This window comes from Durotheca rogersii, assembly GCF_024521655.1.
Source record: "Durotheca rogersii strain YMJ 92031201 chromosome Unknown GGS23scaffold_19, whole genome shotgun sequence".
NCBI classification, from domain to species: domain Eukaryota; kingdom Fungi; phylum Ascomycota; class Sordariomycetes; order Xylariales; family Xylariaceae; genus Durotheca; species Durotheca rogersii.
This window is the reverse complement of record NW_026251250.1, coordinates 307,412-327,484: the sequence shown is the minus strand read 5'-3', so window position 1 is coordinate 327,484 and position 20,073 is coordinate 307,412. Positions and strand designations below refer to the sequence as shown.

Below are 20,073 nucleotides of genomic sequence, written 5' to 3'. Positions count from 1 at the left end.
TCATGCCAGTGAGGTTGACCTACGAGTACATGTACCTATGCAAATGCTGCTGAAGGTTATCCGAGGGTGTAATGCAAGCCACGCCACCAACGTGAGATGGGTAAAACATCCATGCCTTAGAAGGTTAGGTAGCTACCTATGTAGAGGTACCTGTATATTAGGTGCCTTTAGACACTGGCCTTCGCTAAAAGATACCTGCTGAGTGTACTCACCCCAAAATACCTCTCCCCAGAGTCAGCGGAAAGGGCGCAAGTATCCGCCCCTCCATCCAACAAACTCCCGTCGCGGCGCCACAATTGGGTTCTATGAGTACATGAGTACGTGTAGGACGGACGATTGGCCGGTTACTAGTGGAGTAATACAGGTCAATGGGGCAAAATACCTAGGTAGGTATCCCTACGAAACCTTACATATGTACCTAGATACCTCCTACATCTGTATGCACATACCTCTGCAGGCATATATATATATGTCTCTCTCTTCAAGAGAGTGTCTACGTGCACAAGTGTATGAGGGGATGGGTTGATATAATTCGCATCTACATACCTGTATTGTGTTTGGCAGGGAGGCACCATATGCTCAGCCATGGGTAGGGGTAACGTGCCAGTATTAGGTATGTATCTAGGTACATGCCTGTAGCACGTTGGGTGCTGCAAGAAATTGGCCCTTTATTCGGTCGGATAAAATGTGCTGTGTGTGTGTGTGTGCGATGTATCTCTACATATGTAGGATTTCTTACGTAGTAGAACCCACTGCCCTTGCTAATCTAGGGCTCTAACACGCCTGTGCGATAGTGGCGGTGGTGTGGGATGGACAGTAACCGCCACTAAAGCCACCGTCATCCATCAGCACCTGACGCCAGAAGCCAACAACAACAAAACCTCCCCCTTTGTTGCCTACCAACCCGCTCACCCCATTTCCCTTCCCCTTCGGACTACCACAGTTTGCTGTATCACCTCACATCTTCATCTGTCTCTGATGCGTCTCCCTTTTCCCTCTTCGCCCCTCGAGTCTCTGCCTCTCCTTACCCTCCTCCCCGCGAGCCATACCAGCCCTACTCCGTAAGCTGCAATCTTCCATTTGTTCGCTGGCTTCGGCCCACCAGTCCACCACTACGCCCCACCGAACCCAACGAGAAAGGGAAAAAAAAAGAGAAGGATCTAGTCATTTTGGCTCTATCCACCGCCTTGTCTGTCCTGTCGAAACGGCCAGCTTCGCCATCTACCCCCCTTTGTCCCTGTATAGTCTACGTTGTCGAGGCCCTCAAGCAGACACATGTATTGACGAGAGAAAGATGGATCCTTTAAGAGGCACCTCGCCATCCAAAGCCGCCGTTAGTTCTGAGCCGCCCGAACAATTGCTCGACGCCTTCAAGGCCGCCGCGTTATCTGTCACGAAACTCTACAAAACCTCCGCCGCCGCCCAGGCTAAGGCTCGAGCCGACGGCTACCAAGATTGTCTCGACGACCTGCTTGCCTTCCTCGACAAGTCGGGCATTGGGTTGGGCGACGGGGAGGGATGGCAAATCCGGAAGTGGGCTACTGAGCGATTAGACGGCAGGGATGCCACCCAAGCGATGGAGAGTGAAGATGAGGTCGAGAAGCCGGAGCCTCTCTCTTCGCCGGAAATCCACCGCCCCAACGACCAAACACACGTGCCCGCGATACGGCCCGAGTCCAACATGCGACACGAATCCTCGACTGCCGGCGGTCCCCGACAGCCCACAAACTACCCCGCCACCGAGGAACACCCGCCATCCTTCGCGGTTCCGACTCGGGAGAATTTTACCTTCCAGTCCTCACATCCATACCCTCAGGAGTCCTACCCGAACTTGGCCAACCTAGACCTCTCCGACTCGGCTCGGGCCAACGAGAACACCACCCAGTGCTCTTCAACCGTGCCGATAGCCCACCCGTCCCGGTCGCGGAATAGCAAACGGGGGAGCAGACCACGGCCCACAAACCTTCTAGGGAAGGGTGCCGGACAGAAGCGGCCGATCAACTTTGCCGAACTGTTCGATCTAGGAGGCATAGCATTTGGGAAGGACGTATTTGGGCGGGACGGGAAGAGAAGTCGGCACACGTGATCGGTCATTGCCCGATGAAATCTATACCGCATCTTTTGGGGCGTACGGGTTTTTTTTTTTGATCTACCGGGCCGCACCGATCTTGGTTCTTTGACAGACGACGGGCTTAGATAGGCAGGCTGGTCATGCATCACTTTTGGGGACGCGGGTCCTTGGGTCTAGAGGACGCTTTCATTGCGGTGATACCGAGGAGGGGAGGAAGGGAATTCGCATGACAGCGCCGGCTAAGCATTCCGAGGCGTTAAGACTTGCTTGATGTATGCTGTTCGCTGCTGCCCCTAGGTAGCGTTCCTAGCTTCCAGTACTCACCATTCGAATATATCACTGTCGATTCGTAACCGGCACCGTCGCAGCTTCACTCCCCTCGCGGCCTCGATCTCTCCATTTTATTGCTCGGTTACCCGAAGGGGAGGGCGTATCCATCAAGGTCCTGCCGAAAGAAACATGATATATTCCGTGGTTAACCGCGCTCCCCACCAAGGACGGAAAATAGCGTGGGTGTATCTATGCTCATAATCAAACTACGTAACCTATGGATAAGAACTACGTATATGAAGCCGTAGGATTTCATGAGTGAAAGGTTCGTTCAAAGTGCTGGGGACGCAGTGACGACGTTTTCACGACTGTCCCGAGTAACCTGCTTTCTGTGTAGCTGCATTACGGGAGTCACGGAGTTCAGCTGACGCGTTGCATTCGGGGGGCACAGTATATAGGTACCCAGACTGACTAATATAATCGGTCTTACCTCTGTTGTGGCGTCGCGGCGCGAGAACAGACAACGCTCTGCGAGAGCTGCAGGATAACACGACAGGCTGCTGAGGCGGATGGCGCGGTCAAGGAACAGCAAAAGGGGGGACACCCCTCGCAAAAGAAACAACGAACCAGACCGCGAACTGCCCTCGCTTGGGGGAGGGAGGATCTGGAGAGAAACGCGCGAAACCGGCGCGAGACGTTAATAGACAGGAGTTGCTGTGTGTGTTACTAGGAACAGTTGTGAATAGCCTAGCTCAGCACGCCCATAGAGCCCCGCAGGAGACCTTCAGGATAGCCTCAACGCGTAGCCTCCACGGGCGGTTAGTCACTACTACTATTACTACTACTGCTACTACTACTACTGCTACTACTTTATGTATACGCCCCAATAGAGCTATGTCTGGTTGTCGGGATAGCTTGAAAAGGGTTATAATATCGACTTGGACGAGGAATATCGACAGGGCTACCGACGAGCCCATCAACCTCAAGAGAATAGTTTTTCATCTAAGTATTGAAATATCCCGAGTTATAAATAATAGCCACCCTATTTACACCTAAATTATACCGAATTCGTGCCGGGGATGGCTCCCAGATCGAGTATTCACATCCTATTCCTTTATCGACAACTTGCCCTCCAACCATTTCGCGAACCGGACGGTCGGCGCGTCGACGGCGCGCCAAAAGATGTCGGAGGCCCAGATGACGAGCGGGATGTTGAAAATGCTCGCCAAAACGAAGCCCCAGTTGTACGCGCTGCCTTCCGTGCCGGTGAGCGACCAGGCCCACCGCTCTACCATGTAGCCGACGGTATGCAGCACCGGGCCGTGCATGAGATAAAGGGCATAGCTGATGCGGCCAAAGTACTGCACGGGCGGCGAGTTGAAGACGCGCTGCCAACTGGGCGAGCGGGCCACGCAGAAGACGAAGACGACCGAGCCGATCATTTGGTAGTATCGGTACCTGTCCGAAAACCACTCCGGAATGAGCGTACCGAGATACTTCCAACCGGGAACCCCATCAGGCCCGGCGTCCGGCTCGGACATGAGATAGAGACTGGGGATAGAGGCCAATGTCCATAATAGGCCGTTGGCACAGCGTCTCTTTTCTGGGGCGCCCTCGGTTTTCTCGAGCGGCAGCAATGCCAACGGGGCGGTCGGCGGCTGAGAGATGTTCGGCTCGTGAGCATCCCTGATGAGGTCTAACTCGGCAATCGCCATGCCCCAGAGAAACAACACCATCTCCCACCGATCGCTTCGGAGCACAAACCACATGAGAAGGCCGAGACAGACGAACCTAGCGCTGGTCCGCAGTCTCGCGGTGCCCAATATGACCAGGAAGAGCATCATCGAGCACCGGAATTCCACCGGGATCGTCCAGAGATGGACATCGTAACCCGTTGCTCCACCAAACTTCTCCCAGCCCCAAATGTGTACAAAGTTATACATTTCCCGCACCCAATGTTTCAGCTGTTTCTCCGCGGTTTCTTCGAGAACGGGATGATGCTCTATTACGTTGTGTACGTATTTCCGATCGCCTGAGAAGGTTCTGGTCATCTCGTAGACGCCAAGCCGTAGTAGGACCATGACGGCAAATGTCGATATTAGTGGCGGGAGGTATAGACGGAAGTATCGACGAAAGATGAAGGAGGTCATAGTCTGAGAGAAGCCGTCGAACGAACGGCTCCGAAGTTGCTTCAACGGTTTCAGGGAGAGGGCGTATCCCGATATAACGAAGAAGATACAGACCATGGACGGTCCGCTATAAAGCAGCCTCACAAACGGGAGCCTCCATATCTCGTAGTTGGCGTTGTTGTGGCCCCAGCCTTCGGCTATCTTGAAGGCCGTATAGAAGAAGTGGCAAAAAAAGACGAATAGGGCGGCTAGGCCTCGCATCCCGTCAAGGTATGCTGTCGGGCTAAGCCTCTCGGATCGAAAGCGCTCGCGCGCGCATCGGTGGTGGACGAAACTAGGCAGCAGAAACATGACCATCCGTAAAGCTGTCGAGGCCCACGACGACAGCCGCAAACCGCCGAAGTAGGTCTTCACGGAACCAGTCCATTGCATGGTTGAGAAGCGACCCTCGAAGTCTGTACGAGCACCCTCGCTTTCCACGTCCGACAACGACTTATCGTCAATGAGAGACATCTTCTCCTCGTGGGAGAGCGAGGCCCCCGACACCGCGTAGCCATTCATTATGCGGCAATTTTGTAGTATAGAGAGAAAGGAAGAGGGTTAGGATCGAGAATGCCACCTGCAACTACACGGAGTAGTAGCGATTTTCGGTTCGACGGCAAAGTGTTCTCTGCCCCTGAATCGGCAGGAAACGGGGATACATGCAGGCCGCTTGGCCATCTACGACTCTGACGGTCACGGACCAATTCCTTTGAAGATCGTGCCTATACCTTGTCCTCGAGGGATTCCGATCGTCGAGGGCTCCGGCTGGGCACACGTTCAGGTTTTCTCCTGCTTTTACGTTGTTGCCTCACCAATACCTAAGTACGGGAAGATTGCCGCTTTTCACCATCACCACCACTCGACGTATTATATCAGAGAGGGGACCTCTAGAGCCCGCCAGATTTGACAACCGACGGCACTAACCGGTAGCCGTAACGTTTGCATAAAAGCATGACAGACAACTCCTGAGGATGCGGCTGAGCGGCAACCGAACACCAGCACATGGAAACAAGTCGACCGTGTTCCAAATCCCCCCTCTGCCACCCCCAGATGGAAGCCTATCTGGGCACGAGAAAGGAGTAGGTAAGTAAGTCACGGAACTCACAGTGCTCACGACACCTACGTACGGCCCAGCGGTCACAATAATCGGTGAATATGCAGCGGTGCAGGATGAGTTGATCGGCTCCGGCTGTGGGCAGCCATTGGCCGACGACCTGGCGATTCGTGCGGCTCATCCTGGCGCGGCAACCACCATAGCCGGCTGATTCGAACTCGGGAAGCCGGCGGGCTCTTGGCTTGTCGAGCCGAATGTGCTGATCACTGTCGCGCAACTGCTCAGTGTGACAACTTGGGTTTGGACCTGACCACAAGTACCTTGGCACCAAGACGGTCCTATGTATGTATGTCTATACATAGGTGTATATAGGGGGTGGTGGAGGGGGAGATTGTATGCGATCTGCAGGGATAAAAGCTTGGTGATCCTTCCGCTTGGGTCCGTTCTCGCGAGATGCCAAGCGAGAGATCATCGGGGGACATGGGGAATTCCTTGATATCGGGCTGGGGCCGTTGAAACGACTAACGTCTGCGATGAGGACGGGGATGGATGAATGGAGGTTGAGAAGCGAAAGTCGATAAGTGATACGAGCTGATACGAGGTATTAGGTGGCGAGGCGATTGAAATATACAACCATGGGTAATATGCGAATATCTTGATATCTCCTTATAGGGTATATGAGGTCGGTAGGCTAGGAGACACGGTACCTGAGACCTGTACTTAGATACCTGTCACATAACCATAACTACCTTAGGTACTAATCCAATATGTACCTACTATGCAGTACATTGGGCATACTCATAGGTATATACTTAGGTACCTACATATTGGCCAATGTACCATGCACGGACAGCACCTCGCTAACAGAATAAGGGATGGCGACGGTTTCGAAACTGCCAATTCGCAACTAATACCTATAAATGCGAATACTGATGCCGGCTGAATGACGTGTGGCGTAGATACGTGCCAACACTAGTATTTTCTTTAGGGTGGCGTGCTGCTGCCTTCCACTTCGGCCTTCTTCTGCCTTCTTCTCTGGTCGGCCCGTGGTTCGGGGTCATGACCTTTCTCTCTCCTTCAGCTTCGCTTTCTGCCGCCGCCCCAAAACACCAGACCGCCGTCAAGCCTTCGCAAACCAACTTTACCCGGGTTTCATATCAGTGGCTCAGCCATCCTGATAGTTTACCACATGAATCACACCAGACTATTCAGCGGCGCGGCAGCTATAGACGCCTGGGGGATTGGATATGAGCATTACTATATTAGGGAGACTCGGAAGGGAGCGATCCTCCCATCTCCAAGCTGCAATTACTTGACATTACTCAACCCTAGTAAGGGCTCGAGGCATTACTGATACCGCTATAGTAATTGATCCACTTGAAGATCTCGGTATGCCACACGAGGCTGTTCTCGGGGTTGAGCACCCAGTGGTTCTCGTCGGGGAAGTTGAGGAACTTGCTCGGCACGCCCTTAGTCTGCAGTAGGTTGAACAGCAGGATACCTTCGCTGACGGGTAACCGGAAGTCCAGGTTGTTGTGCACCACGAAGTGCGGCGTCGCCCAGTTGTTGACGTACAGCAACGGGTTCCAGTCGTAGAAAGGCGAGCCGGCCTGGAAGCCGGTCTCGTTGAACGGGCCGCTGAAGTCGTGGTTCATGAACCAGAGCTCCTCGCTGGCGTATTGGTTCAATGTCGACGTGCTACCGTCGTGCGTCACGAGCGCCTTGAACCACCGTCCGAACTCGTGGCCTTGGATCCTATACGCATTTCTGGTCAGCGCTTGCACTGCATACTCGAATTGAACCGCAGGAAGTTTCCCGTTTGCAAAACAGAAAGAGGGATGCAAAAGCATAGAGCTTACCAGTTCGTCATGTACCCGCCAAAGGATGCGCCAGCCTCGATGCCGTTGGCCGTGTCGACGTACTTGAGGGTGCTGTTGACGTACTGCCAGGCGTGTACCAGGTCCCAGTACGGGTAGCTTCCCCAACGCCCTTGGACGGCGTCCGTCAGGTTCTGGCCCCAACCCGTGCTGGCCGTCGGGTTTGGCGCGATGACGACGTAGCCTTGGTCCGCCCACACCTTGAAGTTCCACCGTGTGCTCCACGAGTTCGAGTGCGCGCCCTGCGGCCCGCCGTGTGTGATGAACGCCAGCGGGTACGTCTTGCTCTCGTCAAAGCCCTCTGGGTAGATGATCCAAGCTTGCTGGTCCGTCTCCGACGTGTTGGTCGAATAGTAGAACTCCGATACGTCCTCGGGCCCGAGTCCGGCAAGGCCAGGGTCAACCAGGTTAGCCTGGAAGTAGGTCTGGGTTACCTTGCCCTCCGACGTGACGGCATAGATGTCACGGCTAGTCCAGATCTTGGAATCGGACACCAGCAGAGAGTTGTCGGGCAAGACGTAGAAACCGGAGGCTACACCCTCGTTTGTGATGTTCGTAGGCACGTACGATTCGTCGGCAGTCAGAGGGATGGGGAAGACGCGCTGTCGACCCAGATCGGGGGCTGCAACGAAGATGCTGTTCGAGTCCGCCGCCCACGCCAGTGCACCGGGTGACCGGTCCCAGTTCTGCGCAAGTGCTGTCACATTGAAGTCATCCGAGTCTGCGTTAGCAACATATAGGATGTTGCGATCTGACTCATAGTAGATCCCGTTCATCTGGAAGTACGCGATTTGCTTTCCCGAGGGAGAGAACCTCGGGCTCGTGGCCGCACCCTGTGCGGCGGGGTACTTGGTCGTGCCCCGTGCGTTGATCGGGACGGCGTCGTCGACTGTACCGTTGAACGGCACCTTGTAGATGACGTTTGTGGTATAGTTCGCCGCGGGAAGCGTGGTGTCCTTTGTTAGGAAGACGACCGTGGAACCGTCGGGAGAGATATCGTAGTCGCTATCATCGCTCTGGTCATAGGGGGACTCGGCACAGATTACGTCGCAGATGCCGGTAACGTAGTTTGTGAGCTCGCCGGAAAACGTGTAGGAGCCGTAGTTCGGCTTCAGCACGCCTCCGAATACGGCGTTCTTCTCCTGTCCAAGCCAGGTATCCTGGTAACGTCTGTTAGCTCTCGCCATATTGTCAGTGTGATAGACGGGATACCAACCCAATGCCGGACGTAGATCGAGCTATAGGTCCTCCCCGTACTCGAGGGCGTGCTTGCTAACGCGGAATTGTAGGCCGTACCGTTAGGGTAAGCTTTGGTGTACACGAGGAAGTGGATCTCGCCAGACGGTGTTTGGACGGCCTTGAGACCGGAATACGGTGCAGGGAGGGATGCGATCAACTTGGCATCGCCAAGGGCATTGGCATCCGCCGAGTACAAGCTGATGCCGCCATCATCCTCGGCATTGGTGCCGTTGATATAAATTATGCTTGAAGGGGTGGGCCCGACGAACACCACTTCCGAGATGCCCGAGCCGGCATGCCAGAGGGAGATCTCGCCAGTCTTCAGATCGAGCCTGTTCCACTGCGAGGACCTCCTACCGGTCTCGAACGAATAGTTCGAAACCGTATAGATGGCGAATTCCTGTCACGACTTGTCAGCATACACACGGAAACTCGCGATGGGAAACCCTGTACGAACACCACTGGGATTCGGTGCCGCGACGCCGTAGCGATTTGCGGAAAGCATAAGCTCCGGCGTAATGCCCAAGACGCTGGGCACGGCAGCCAGAACAGCCGCTGCGAGAGATTGAGATCTCATCTTGACGTTGGCGCAGACCGCGTCGACCTCTCCTGCTTAGAGCGTACACAGCCTTGGCTCCAGTGGTCAAGGATGGGGAAACAACAAGACTCTCGGAAGAGAGGCTGGAGCGGGCATCAAATACTCTGAATACCGCCGACTAGGGGCCGGAGTAGGATCTGCCCCAACAGGCCCGAGCGGGGGGCATAGGTAACAAGCACGAAAGTTAATCACATCACTCAGTCGTATTTGATCGATATCCCGTGGGGTTACGGCATGCTGCAGGCTTAATCGACCTGGACCTGGCCCGGACCTGGAATTATACCATCTTACCGGACAGGGAGATCAGCGCCGTAGAAGGCCCCAAGACACGACATTCTTCGGTATGAAAGAGGAAGGTGGCGGCTTGGCGCTCTCGTGTCGATTCGTCCGGCTCGGTTCGAAATCACGCCTCACTCCCCATCTCACCCCAATCAAAACAAAGCAGGGACGTGCCCTTCGGATGGTTCCCATTCGCCCATGGAGACGGGCGGGATCCCAGAGCTGACGTTGGATGAGTGTGGATGTCACCTACGCGAGGTAAACCGGCTGCCCAAACCGGTCATGATTGGCGTCGAACCGCGTGGGCATGCAAGGGGTGGGGAATATATATTAGCAGTGCTACGTTGGCCACGATCGCGTGCTCACCCATTCCTTCGGAATCGCTCGCAACCCTACCAAAGGATCCAGAGAACCACCACGGCCGCCGACGGGACCTAGGTGCGCGCCTGCGTGACTAAGAGCGTTGCGCACGATGGGAACCCGAGGCACCGCGGCATGGCACGATGCAGGGATATCTATCGACTAACGGATGAATAGGGCGGGACGCGGGCGGTACAGCCGGGAACACGCTGTTGCATTACAAGATAACGCTATGAAACTACCTGACTAGGTAACGATATTATGTCAAAGTCGCCTCTGCGCCCCCTCTATTGACTAGTACTTAGTACGTCTTCTTGGCGTGCCTCGACTTGCTCTGGGAGGAGCCGTAGTTGAGCTTGTTCGGCGAGAGCCTCCTGGTCAGCGATGTGACGTTGCGGAGCGGGAATCCCTCCCAGCTGCGGCCGTAGGTGGCGACAGCGTGTGCGATGCCTCGGCCGGTAATTTGGAAGGCGGTAAGACTCAAGTTGGTCACGTTGTCACGAGCAGTGTGGTAGTTGGGGTCGTGGAAAATTCCGGCGGTGCCACCGAACAACGCTACCTCGGCCTCGGTCTTGATACCGTCGGCGCCTGTGTCGAGACCGCCGGACGGCACGCCTCTTTCAAGGAACGGCCCGTAGTCGCTGCGGCCGTTAAACTCGGATCCGACGAACGGCAAGCCCTCCGACTTGTACCATTCCTCGAACAGGCGCTCGGCCTCGGCGGAGCCGGCGGGCCCAGAGAGGTTGAAGGAGCTGCCGTCGCCGTCGTAGATGCCGAGCACGTAGTTGGGCGAGGCGATCATGTCGAAGTTGAGGTAGAGCCGGACGCGGTCGAGCTCGGCGTCGGACGAGGTGGTGACGTAGTAGTCAGAGCCAAGAAGGCCCTCCTCCTCGGCAGTCCACCAGGCGAAGCGGACCTGGTTGTTAGTGCGCCACTTCGCGAGCTCCCGCGCGACCGTCAGCAGGCCGCACGTGCCGCTACCGTTGTCGTTGATACCGGGGCCGGCCTCGACCGAGTCGCTGTGCGCGCCTAAGAAAAGCACGTTGTCTGGGTCGCCGCGCTTGCTGCTCGCGATAACGTTGTAGCTCGTCACGTTCGCGACGTACTGCCAGAACTCTCCCGTCGAGGTCAGTGTTTCGCCGGCCCTAATCTGCTCTGCGAGCCGCAGGCCATCCGCGCGTGTGATGCCGCCGACCGGAATCTGCGGAAGTTAATATCTGGTCAGCTATACCGCTTGCGGGTGCCGTTTTTCGACAGGCACCTAGACACTCGAAGGGGGGGGGTTTACCAGATCATTCACGCCCGAGAGCGTGCCCGTGGCAACACCAACTTCCGCATTGTTATAGATGATGGCAGCGACGGCGCCTTTCTCCCCTGCCAGCCTGATCTTCTGGACGAACGTGCAAGTGCCCCGCGCGATAAGGGCGACATTTCCGGCCAGGGTACTCGGGTGATCTTCCTACATGTGATTATAACCGGTTAGCCGTCCGTCCCTTATTGCTAGAGACAGAAAGAGGGAGCCGAGGTAGTATCTCATCCCATCGCCATGCGTATGGTGGTGTAAGACGGGCGTGTATATAACTTACAGCGTCGCAGCCGAGGTTGGCAACGTTTACCAGCGGTATGTCCGTCCAGGTGCCGTTATTACCGAAGGAGAAGCTGCCGGCGGCAAGTTCCTCGCCATCGACGAAAAGTGATGTCTCCGACCCAATGGTGGCCTCGGTCGTGAAAGGCTGCCGCGTAACGTTGTAGTAGTCGCCGAGGGCTTCGAGAGTTTCTGCGATGTAGTCGACGGTGCCTTGGTGTCCCTCGGTGCCGTGGACCTGGCGGTGGTTGAAGTGGTAAGCAATGACGTCCCCTTCTTTATAATATTTACAATGAACAATACGAATAAGCTAAACAAGGTGGAAGGAAACATACTCGGTTGCGGCGCGGCGATGCATAAGCTATGTCCTCCAGGTCCTGGGCACATCCGAGCAGGTCCTTGATGAGAATAGAGTCTACGTAGGGTCTCTGTTTCATCCGGTTAGCGCCCTCCGTCTACCTGTCTCTGACCATAGTGTCAGTGTATGGGACATGCTTCTTACATTTTGCACCAGCGGCAGTTTGCGCTTGGAACCGATGCGGCGCCCGATGGGCTCGGCGCTGCCGCCGAGGGCGAGCAGGCCCGCGGCGGTAGAGAGAACTAGCGTAGAGCTCTGAATCTTCATGACTACCGAGCGGAGGAAGAGGAGGCACGGGTGTGAGAGTAGTTGTTGGGAAAGCTACTCGGGAAACGAAGGGACGCTGTCACGACTGACCAACTCAGGCGAACGAGCAACAGGAGCAAGGTCACCGGTTACGGTCACATCGAGGGACGTCGGGAAGCTAGCTACCTATATAGAAGGACGTCTCGCACGCATTTCGATGGGAAACGATCGGCATACGACCGGTTACCGTCGTAGTCTGGATGCATGCGCGTATGATACCATATCGCGAGTGGAACGCCAAGATGCCATTTCACGCGTCAACTTAGCTCTAGACCCCCCCGTTCGAGCTATCATCACACGGGCCTGCCTACCTACCGGCCCGTCGAGAGTAGCAGCATTCCAAGTAGGCAGCTGGGCCGACGGAGCCAGCGAGGCAGAGAACCGCTACCTAGGTACCAACAACAGCCGACGTACCTACATGTGTACACGCCGGTGTTGTGCAATTTCGCGGAGTCGTGCCGCGACGACGGAGGGGAGGATGGCAAGCATGGTGCTGCTACTGCCCACGGCTTGTGAGTAGGTAGGTAGGTAGGCAGGTATACCATAGGATTTTCCCAAGGCCATGGGTGCTGGAATTACCCATAGACTATCTACCTACCTCCTACCTCCTCGGTACCTCCGTAGCGCTACCGAGAGAGATATGTCTACCTACCCACACACACACATATCCAGGGTATATATAGGTATAAACCTATATATATATAGCTACCATATGTATACTAGTACGTGCTCCATCGAGCACCGGCTGGTCCAAGCCCACACATCCAGAGCCATATTACCCGTGGACGTAGGTATACGCCTACATGGCACGGCATGGTCGGCTACCCCAGCACGCACGATGTCCCCCGCCAAGCGGTAGTAGCGAGCGCGACGTTGGGGATCGACTGACTAACCGAGCGGCCACCCTAGGGAGGGGAAAGGGAAGAGAGAAGGAAGACGAAGGAGGAGGAAGAGGAAGAGGAGGAGGCAAGGCCTGGGTCTGGGTCTGGGTCTGGATCTGGTAGCTCTCGTTTTTTGACTTAGTGGAGCTCGACACTAGGTAGGTAGGTGTTGTATCTGCGTACGATGGAGGTAAACAGAGAGAGAGAGAGAGAGAGAACATACACACCCATTCATACCTACCTGCCTACCTACATACATACATACATACAAACACACCACCTAGACACAATACAACTATGTATAGTACGCACGCATATGCGCGCAGCGCCGGGCGGCGGATTGGCTTCACCTTCCGGATCCAGCAGACGATGCCCGGGGGGGGGGGGCCAGCCCATCGAGAGGAAAAGGCGGGTCGCCAAGCGCTGCACGCCGCATACCCACGGCCTGCGCAGCCAGAGGGCTGGGGACATGGACACGGTACGGGCTCGCGGCGCGCACACACGCACACGCACGGGCAAGGGAAGCCATGTCTACACGTAGGTACTCATACGCCGGCAGGGTTGGGTAGAGCGAGCGGGAGGCAGGAATGAGGGCGAGCGAGCGCGACGTTTCCGCGGCTCGCGCCAGCCGTGGGCAAGTGAGGGAGGTGGGCGACAAGGCGGCGGGCGGATGCGAGTTGCGGAATAGAGAGGGGGGGAGGCAGAGAGGAACGGAGGCGCCGCGATAGGCAAAGCCAGCTATAGTCGAGGTGCCCTAGTTCGCTGCTTGCGCGATTGCTTACCCGTACGTGCCACACCCTGCGCAGAGCCCATTCACCGTAACCCGCCGGCAAAAGGCGGGCGGGAGGGGGGAGGGGAAGATGGGATGGGGCATGTAGGCCCGTCTTGGTTACCAGGAAGGGCGACGACGCCTCGACGGCAGACGTGTTGTCTGCCGGCTGCTTAGTATGCGCAGCTCTAATTGTGTCCCGTCCTTCTTCTTCAGATCCCACGCCACCGAAGCCCTCACCCGCGCCTTTTTTTTTCTTTCCTTTCCTTCCTTTTCTCTCCTCTTTCCTTCTTCTTCTGCCCAAGCGGCAGACACGCGAGCTGCGCTGATATCTCTGTGTCCCATGGGCGGGCTAGCAGGTTTGCATAGCTTAGGTGCCTCTACTATTATATTATAGGTAGGTACGAGCATGCCAGGGCCTCCCTTCGGGAGGCGTGGATGCAAGGCTTTATCTTAATCTTACTATTAAAATTTTTAACCGTTTCTTTTCGTAATTATTATTAACCTTAATTTTTTAACCGTTTCTTTTCGTAATTATTATTAAAAATACCATATTTAATATATACGAATTTTTCTCTAATTAATAATAAGATTACCTTTTTCGTAAAATAAGGTTATGTATAGCGGTACTATATAACTTAGCCCTATTTTTAACGAATTAAAATAATTAATTATTTTAATTATTTCCTTTAATTAAATGAAAAAAAAATATTATATTCGGTATGTTTAAATTTTTCTATAATTAATTAGAATTTTACCTTTTCGTAATAATAGAATTATATTTCGCTTAGCTTAATAATCCTTAGTAAGTAATATTTTTTTTTCCATAAGGTCCTATACCTCTACCTATACTAAACCTTTTTTCCTTTTTCCTTTTTTTTCCTAGGCCTATTAATAACTATAAGTTTAGCTCCTTTCCTTATCCTTTTCTTATATAATAAGGTATATTTATACTATCTCGGATATATAATTTCGGATTCGTACGAAATTAGATTCTAAGATTAGGAAGGATATATCTTATATATTAATCTTATATATATATACGGAAGTGTATAACGCTAATACGAAATAGTTTTTTAGTTTACGAAATTAATATAGTTTTTTAAAGCCTATACCTCCCGCTTCTTTTCGTACGGTTTCGTACGTAGCCGCCCCTACCCGTACGCGCTAACGTTCTTATATAAATTTAAATAATCCTTTATAGTTTTATATACTTCCGTTTAGTTTCGTATAAAGTAAGGTTCTTTTATACGATAAATAACGAAATAGAGAGCGATAATATAATAAGCGACGATATCGCTATCGACCGTAGGGTTTCGGGCGAAGCCGAATAACCGTCGGAGGATCCCGCTTTAAACGGCTAGGTTCTCGCTAAAGCCGCCCTCCTAACGTAAAATAACTCGGTATAGCGCCTCCTAACGCGCGTTTTCGTACGTATCCGTATTACGAATAACGAACGTATATTAATTTATATATTTAGGAGCTTTCCCCCGAACGTAATCTCGAGCTCCGTACGAAGTAAATTAAGGGCCGGTAGCTCCTATACGAACTAAACCTATCCCGCCCGTAAAATATCGAGGCCGCTATCGGATATATATTTAATACGCTTTCGGCCGTTCCTTACCGGGGCTATACGAAGTCTAACGAAAGCTTCCTAAAATACGTAATAATAAACGGCATCGATAAGGGTACGTATATTAATTATTATTACGGTAGCGGCGCGTCCGGGTACTTCTTCCGGAAGGAAAAGGAAGAAAAGGTAAGCGGTAATAATAAGTTTAATATAATATATATTATACGGATCCGTATTAATAGTTACGAAATAAATAATACTAATCCGGGCCGCGCTAATAAGCGAGCGAAATAGAACGACGACGAAGATATAATTACTGAGGATAATTATAAAGATATATATCGTATAATTTCGTTCCGCTAGTAATAAGCTATTAATATATATCGTACGGATCCGTATATTACTATATAAAGATTAATATTTCCGTATAACGATATACGTTATAGAAAAAGCTAAGCGTAAATTACGTAAGTAGAAATAATAATTTATACGAAGGTAGTAGGTTTAATATAGTTCCGTATATTTAGAATAAATTATATACGTATCCGTATAGTTATAACTTAAAATACTCTTAAGTATATATAGATAAGAATTAAAATTACGTTTAATATAATTTCGTATATCTTCGTAAGACTTATAACGTACGTAAAAGTTAATACCCTTTCTAGTATAGGAAAAGGTAATTAAGAGCTAACTTTACCGGAAAAGAACCTCCGGGTAAACGATATTTAATACCTTCGTATTCCTTCGTTTCTTTAGAATTAATACCGTAACGTTCCGTACGTTAATAACCCTCGATATAGCGACGTAAAACTACCTATACGTAAAAATAAACCCTCGTAAATTAAGTATTATAATATTAAACGACTAACCTTAGGCTTTATTTATCGTTATTATAAAATATAACGATAACGGATATTACGTTTTCGATTACGGAATCGGTTAATTATCGTTCGTAACGTTAAGTTTAATCCTCGGGATAACCCGTTTCTAGCCGTCGAAACTATTACCGAAAATACGCGTATAGATATTATATCGTCGTATAGCGGTAATAACTAATCGAGTCCCGTTATAAAGCCCTTAAGACGCGTTTAAATTACGTAAAAGCATTACGGGAGCGCTTACTTTTATACGTAAGGTAGCTAAAGGTATTCCGTTTAGTTATAATATTCGTAAGTATTCGGCTAGAGGTATATCTAAATCGTATTATTCTACTTTTATAATCTCGTCGGATAATAAATACTAATTAAAGGAACCGGGAATCTTATCTAAAAGTTATTTATTAATATTCCTAACCGTATTATTAAAAGGCGAAATAAGAATTCGTAAACGGAAATAATCGAGATTAATCGGTATCGTTTATAATATATTTTCTAGATAAACTCTTTAATATAAGTCGTTTAATTAATCCGTTTATATAATAATATTAAGTAAAGGAATAAACCTATTTATATAAATAACGTATAATAACGATTAAAGCTACTTTACGAATTCCTGGTTTTTAGCGTTTATTATACGAAGCCGTATGTTTTTAATTAGCTTTAAACGTTTTAGCTACGGCTAAATAAAGGAGGATTAAAAATACGCGTTTATTATTTACGCTTTAATATTACGTCGTATAATAAGGAGGATCTAAGCGAAGTCTTCGCTTAATAACGTAAGGATTCCGCTAAATAAATACGTATTCTTACGAAGGTTATATAACATACGGTAAATAGCTTCGAAGGCGTACCGGTATTATATAGTAACCTCGTTCTAAATAATTAACGAAGTTTCTTATAAGAGGTTTATTAATTACGTCTTATGCCGTATAAAGTATACCGAGTCTTCCTCGATAATTAACGAAATCCGAAACCTCGAATATATAGTTCGTCCGTCGGGTAATAATAACGTAGCGATTCCGAACGAAGCTATTGAGGAGGAGCAGAGCGTACGCGATACTAGAGACCCGGATAGGTTTACTCGAAAGTATACTCTATCGAAGACTATAGTACGTACGATGGTCTAGGATGGATGAAACTAATATCGCTATATTAATCGAGAGGTAAGGAATTTAATATAGTTATCGTATCTTAATTATATCCCTTAGTCGTAAAGATATAGTAGTCGCTAACCCGAAGGTATAAGAGGTAAGAGGAGAAAAGGGGTAAAACGTAAAAGTTATTTATTCGGCTATAGCGGTACGACGAAGTAACTTAAGCGCCTATAATTAAGATAAATATATTAATCGGAGAACGACGAATTTAATAATAAAAACGAATCTTTAATTAAAGTAAAAATAATAAAGATAGTAATCTAGCTAGGTAATGAATTAAATGATAAATATGGTATGTCCCGTACTTACAGGAGCTATGGTTATTCTATATAGGTATAAGGCCTATCGTAACGTATTATATAATATATTAAGAAGGTATATTTTACCGTATTACTATAGCCTTTTTAATTTAATTATACCGTAAGGGATAATTAAATTAAAAAGGATAGTATAGTATATTCCGATTAATATTTCCCCTTAAAAACTACCGCGAAATTCTATTCCTTTGGTTATTATTTAATTACTACGGCCGCGTCTTTAATTTCTCGTTTAATATTATAAGGGGATCCCTTTATTACTTCATAGCTAACTTAGCCTGGTTTACCCTTACTGATTTAACCCGATCGGCGTTTTCTTTCTTTATTTCGGCTATCTTCTTTTTAGTTTCGTCTTAGCCTTCTTAGTTAGGGGAATAGTAGAAGAGCGGGCGCGTCCTAAGGGTTAATTAGGTATCTTTTCTTTACTTATACGGTATAGAGATTTCCCCGGATTAAAAAGCTTTAATCCTTATTAGGCCGGGGGAAGGAAGGGGACGCGTCGTAACTTTAACGAGGTTATCGTAGCGGAGGTTTACGTTCGTTAATACTAAGGAGTAAGGGAGGTTAAGTATTAAGGCTATAAAGGAACGGTAAACTTCGGCTTACGCGATAAACCGAACGGAGGATTTACGGCTAGAGGACTTACCGATCGGCGTATTTTACGCCGAGGTTATAGCGTTAATAAGGTCGATTCGCTTTTAGTAATTTACGGCTTACCGGAAACGCTTAACGATACTAACCCCTTCCTTTAAAACCCGAACGCTATAAAATTACTTTATTACCTCGGCGTATTCTCTTATAGTATTAAAGGGATCGAGGCCCTTATTTTTTTAGGCTTAACGCGCGATTTCGATTAGTCGTTTAAAGATAAAATACGGTAGAATATCGCTTTAAAAACCGTAACTAAAGCTATCTTATTAATTTATTAACGCGACGTAGTAAGTAGATTAAGGGGTTATATTAGGCTCGAGATTATCGTTTTCCTATACCCGCCGTAATTAGCCGAACGCGTACGCCGCCTAATCGAAGGCGCCGTTTTTAATTATATTAAAGCTAAATAATCTTCGGGGCTTAGGGAGGTATAATATTACGGCGAAGTAAGCTTAGGAGAACTTTAAGGGGTCGGTAATAATTCGTTCGGGGTTTATTAGATCTATATTAAGGAAGAGCAGAGCGTACGCGATACTAGAGACCCGGATAGGTTCACTCGAAAGTGCACTCTATCGGAGACTATAGCACGTACGATAGTCTAAGATAGATGAAACTAATGTTACTATATTAATCGAGAGGTAAGGAATTTAATATAGTTATCGTATCTTAGCTATACCCCTTAGTCGTAGAGATATAGTAGTTACTAGCCCGAAGGCATAAGAGGTAAGGGAAGAAAAGGAACAAAACGTAAAAGTTACTTATTCGGCCATAGCGGTACGACGAAGTAACTTAAGCGCCTATAACTAAAATAGATATACTAATCGGAGAACGACGAATCTAATGGCAAAAACGAATCTTTAATTAAGGTAAAAATAATAAAGATAGCAATCTAGCTAGGTAATGAACTAGATAATAAGCATGGCATATCCCGTACTTACGGGAGCTATGGTTACTCTATATAGGCATAAGGCCTATCGTAGCGTGTTACGTAATGCATCAAGAGGGCATGTCTTACCGCACCACTACAATATAAATCGTAAAAACTAAAGTAGAAGTAAGGTTATCGAGGAGGTATTAACGGGTTAGGAAGTTAAACGATTCTATCGATCGGTAGCTTATCGTTTAGTACGGGTTTACTTCGAAGGCCGCCTTCCTACTTTCGAGGTCGTAGCTTATTATAATATAGAGGATATAGATATCCTCGTTAATAAGGTAGTTATAACGGGCGATATAAACGAAAGAGTTAGCTAGGGCTACCTTCGTTTACTTTTATTATTATTAGTTTATGGTTCGGGGTCGATTAGCGGATAGCCGGAAGGCTTGGGTTATATCGGATCTTAATTCGATCGAACCCTTCCCCGAATCGTAGTTATTTAGAATATTAAATTAATATTTCTTTATATTACTTTAGTTATCTTTATTATTATAAATTTCCCGTAGGAGTTTTATTAAGTCGGTTAAATCGGTACGACGTACGTTTTTATAAACGGAAGAAAGGAAGAAGGAGGGAGGGATTCCGACGGAACGGAGGGAAGATATAATAATAATAAAAAAAAAAGAATTAAGGAAAGGAAAAGAAAAGATAATAAATTAAGTATAAAAATAAGAATTTAAATTAATAATAAGAAAGGTAGGCTAGAAATTAATAAGAATATATTAATTATAGGGGGGGGGTTTTC

General features: G+C 49.4%; 4 protein-coding genes across 4 annotated transcripts; 1 reads left to right on the top strand and 3 right to left on the bottom strand.

Annotated features, from left to right (window-relative positions):
* Positions 1 to 775: 775 nt before the first annotated feature.
* Positions 776 to 2,724, top strand: GGS23DRAFT_577512 (uncharacterized protein). The gene is made up of 2 exons (XM_051516928.1): positions 776 to 1,239; positions 1,295 to 2,724. The coding sequence occupies exon 2, from the start codon at positions 1,295 to 1,297 to the stop codon at positions 2,084 to 2,086; it is 792 nt and encodes a 263-aa protein (XP_051369900.1). The 5' UTR covers positions 776 to 1,239; the 3' UTR covers positions 2,087 to 2,724.
* A 698-nt stretch (positions 2,725 to 3,422) lies between these two features.
* On the bottom strand, positions 3,423 to 5,387 carry GGS23DRAFT_157403 (acyltransferase). Its single transcript, XM_051511402.1, has one exon. The coding sequence runs from the start codon at positions 5,029 to 5,031 to the stop codon at positions 3,448 to 3,450; it is 1,584 nt and encodes a 527-aa protein (XP_051369899.1). The 5' UTR covers positions 5,032 to 5,387; the 3' UTR covers positions 3,423 to 3,447.
* A 937-nt stretch (positions 5,388 to 6,324) lies between these two features.
* Positions 6,325 to 9,603, bottom strand: GGS23DRAFT_577507 (alpha/beta-hydrolase). The gene is made up of 4 exons (XM_051516927.1): positions 9,140 to 9,603; positions 8,660 to 9,082; positions 7,426 to 8,603; positions 6,325 to 7,321 (listed from the first exon to the last, which is right to left on the bottom strand). The coding sequence occupies exons 1-4, from the start codon at positions 9,257 to 9,259 to the stop codon at positions 6,895 to 6,897; spliced, it is 2,148 nt and encodes a 715-aa protein (XP_051369898.1). The 5' UTR covers positions 9,260 to 9,603; the 3' UTR covers positions 6,325 to 6,894.
* Positions 9,604 to 10,118: 515 nt separating this feature from the next.
* GGS23DRAFT_157256 (Zn-dependent exopeptidase) lies at positions 10,119 to 12,429 on the bottom strand. The gene is made up of 5 exons (XM_051511401.1): positions 12,007 to 12,429; positions 11,840 to 11,932; positions 11,506 to 11,742; positions 11,208 to 11,378; positions 10,119 to 11,120 (listed from the first exon to the last, which is right to left on the bottom strand). Exons 1-5 carry the CDS (start codon positions 12,127 to 12,129, stop codon positions 10,221 to 10,223), a joined length of 1,524 nt encoding a protein of 507 aa, XP_051369897.1. The 5' UTR covers positions 12,130 to 12,429; the 3' UTR covers positions 10,119 to 10,220.
* Between the last annotated feature and the right edge of the window lie 7,644 nt (positions 12,430 to 20,073).

Excerpts from the sequence above, each read along its gene's own strand:
- GGS23DRAFT_577512 (XM_051516928.1), top strand. The coding sequence starts at position 1,295 with ATGGATCCTTTAAGAGGCACCTCGCCATCCAAAGCCGCCGTTAGTTCT.
- GGS23DRAFT_157403 (XM_051511402.1), bottom strand. The coding sequence starts at position 5,031 with ATGAATGGCTACGCGGTGTCGGGGGCCTCGCTCTCCCACGAGGAGAAG.
- GGS23DRAFT_577507 (XM_051516927.1), bottom strand. The coding sequence starts at position 9,259 with ATGAGATCTCAATCTCTCGCAGCGGCTGTTCTGGCTGCCGTGCCCAGC. Across the intron at positions 9,083-9,139 it reads CGGCACCGAATCCCAGTGGT|GAATTCGCCATCTATACGGT; the intron begins GTTCGTACAGGG and ends AAGTCGTGACAG. Across the intron at positions 8,604-8,659 it reads CGATCTACGTCCGGCATTGG|GATACCTGGCTTGGACAGGA; the intron begins GTTGGTATCCCG and ends AGACGTTACCAG.
- GGS23DRAFT_157256 (XM_051511401.1), bottom strand. The coding sequence starts at position 12,129 with ATGAAGATTCAGAGCTCTACGCTAGTTCTCTCTACCGCCGCGGGCCTG. Across the intron at positions 11,379-11,505 it reads CCAACCTCGGCTGCGACGCT|GAAGATCACCCGAGTACCCT; the intron begins GTAAGTTATATA and ends AATCACATGTAG. Across the intron at positions 11,121-11,207 it reads TCTCGGGCGTGAATGATCTG|ATTCCGGTCGGCGGCATCAC; the intron begins GTAAACCCCCCC and ends TAACTTCCGCAG.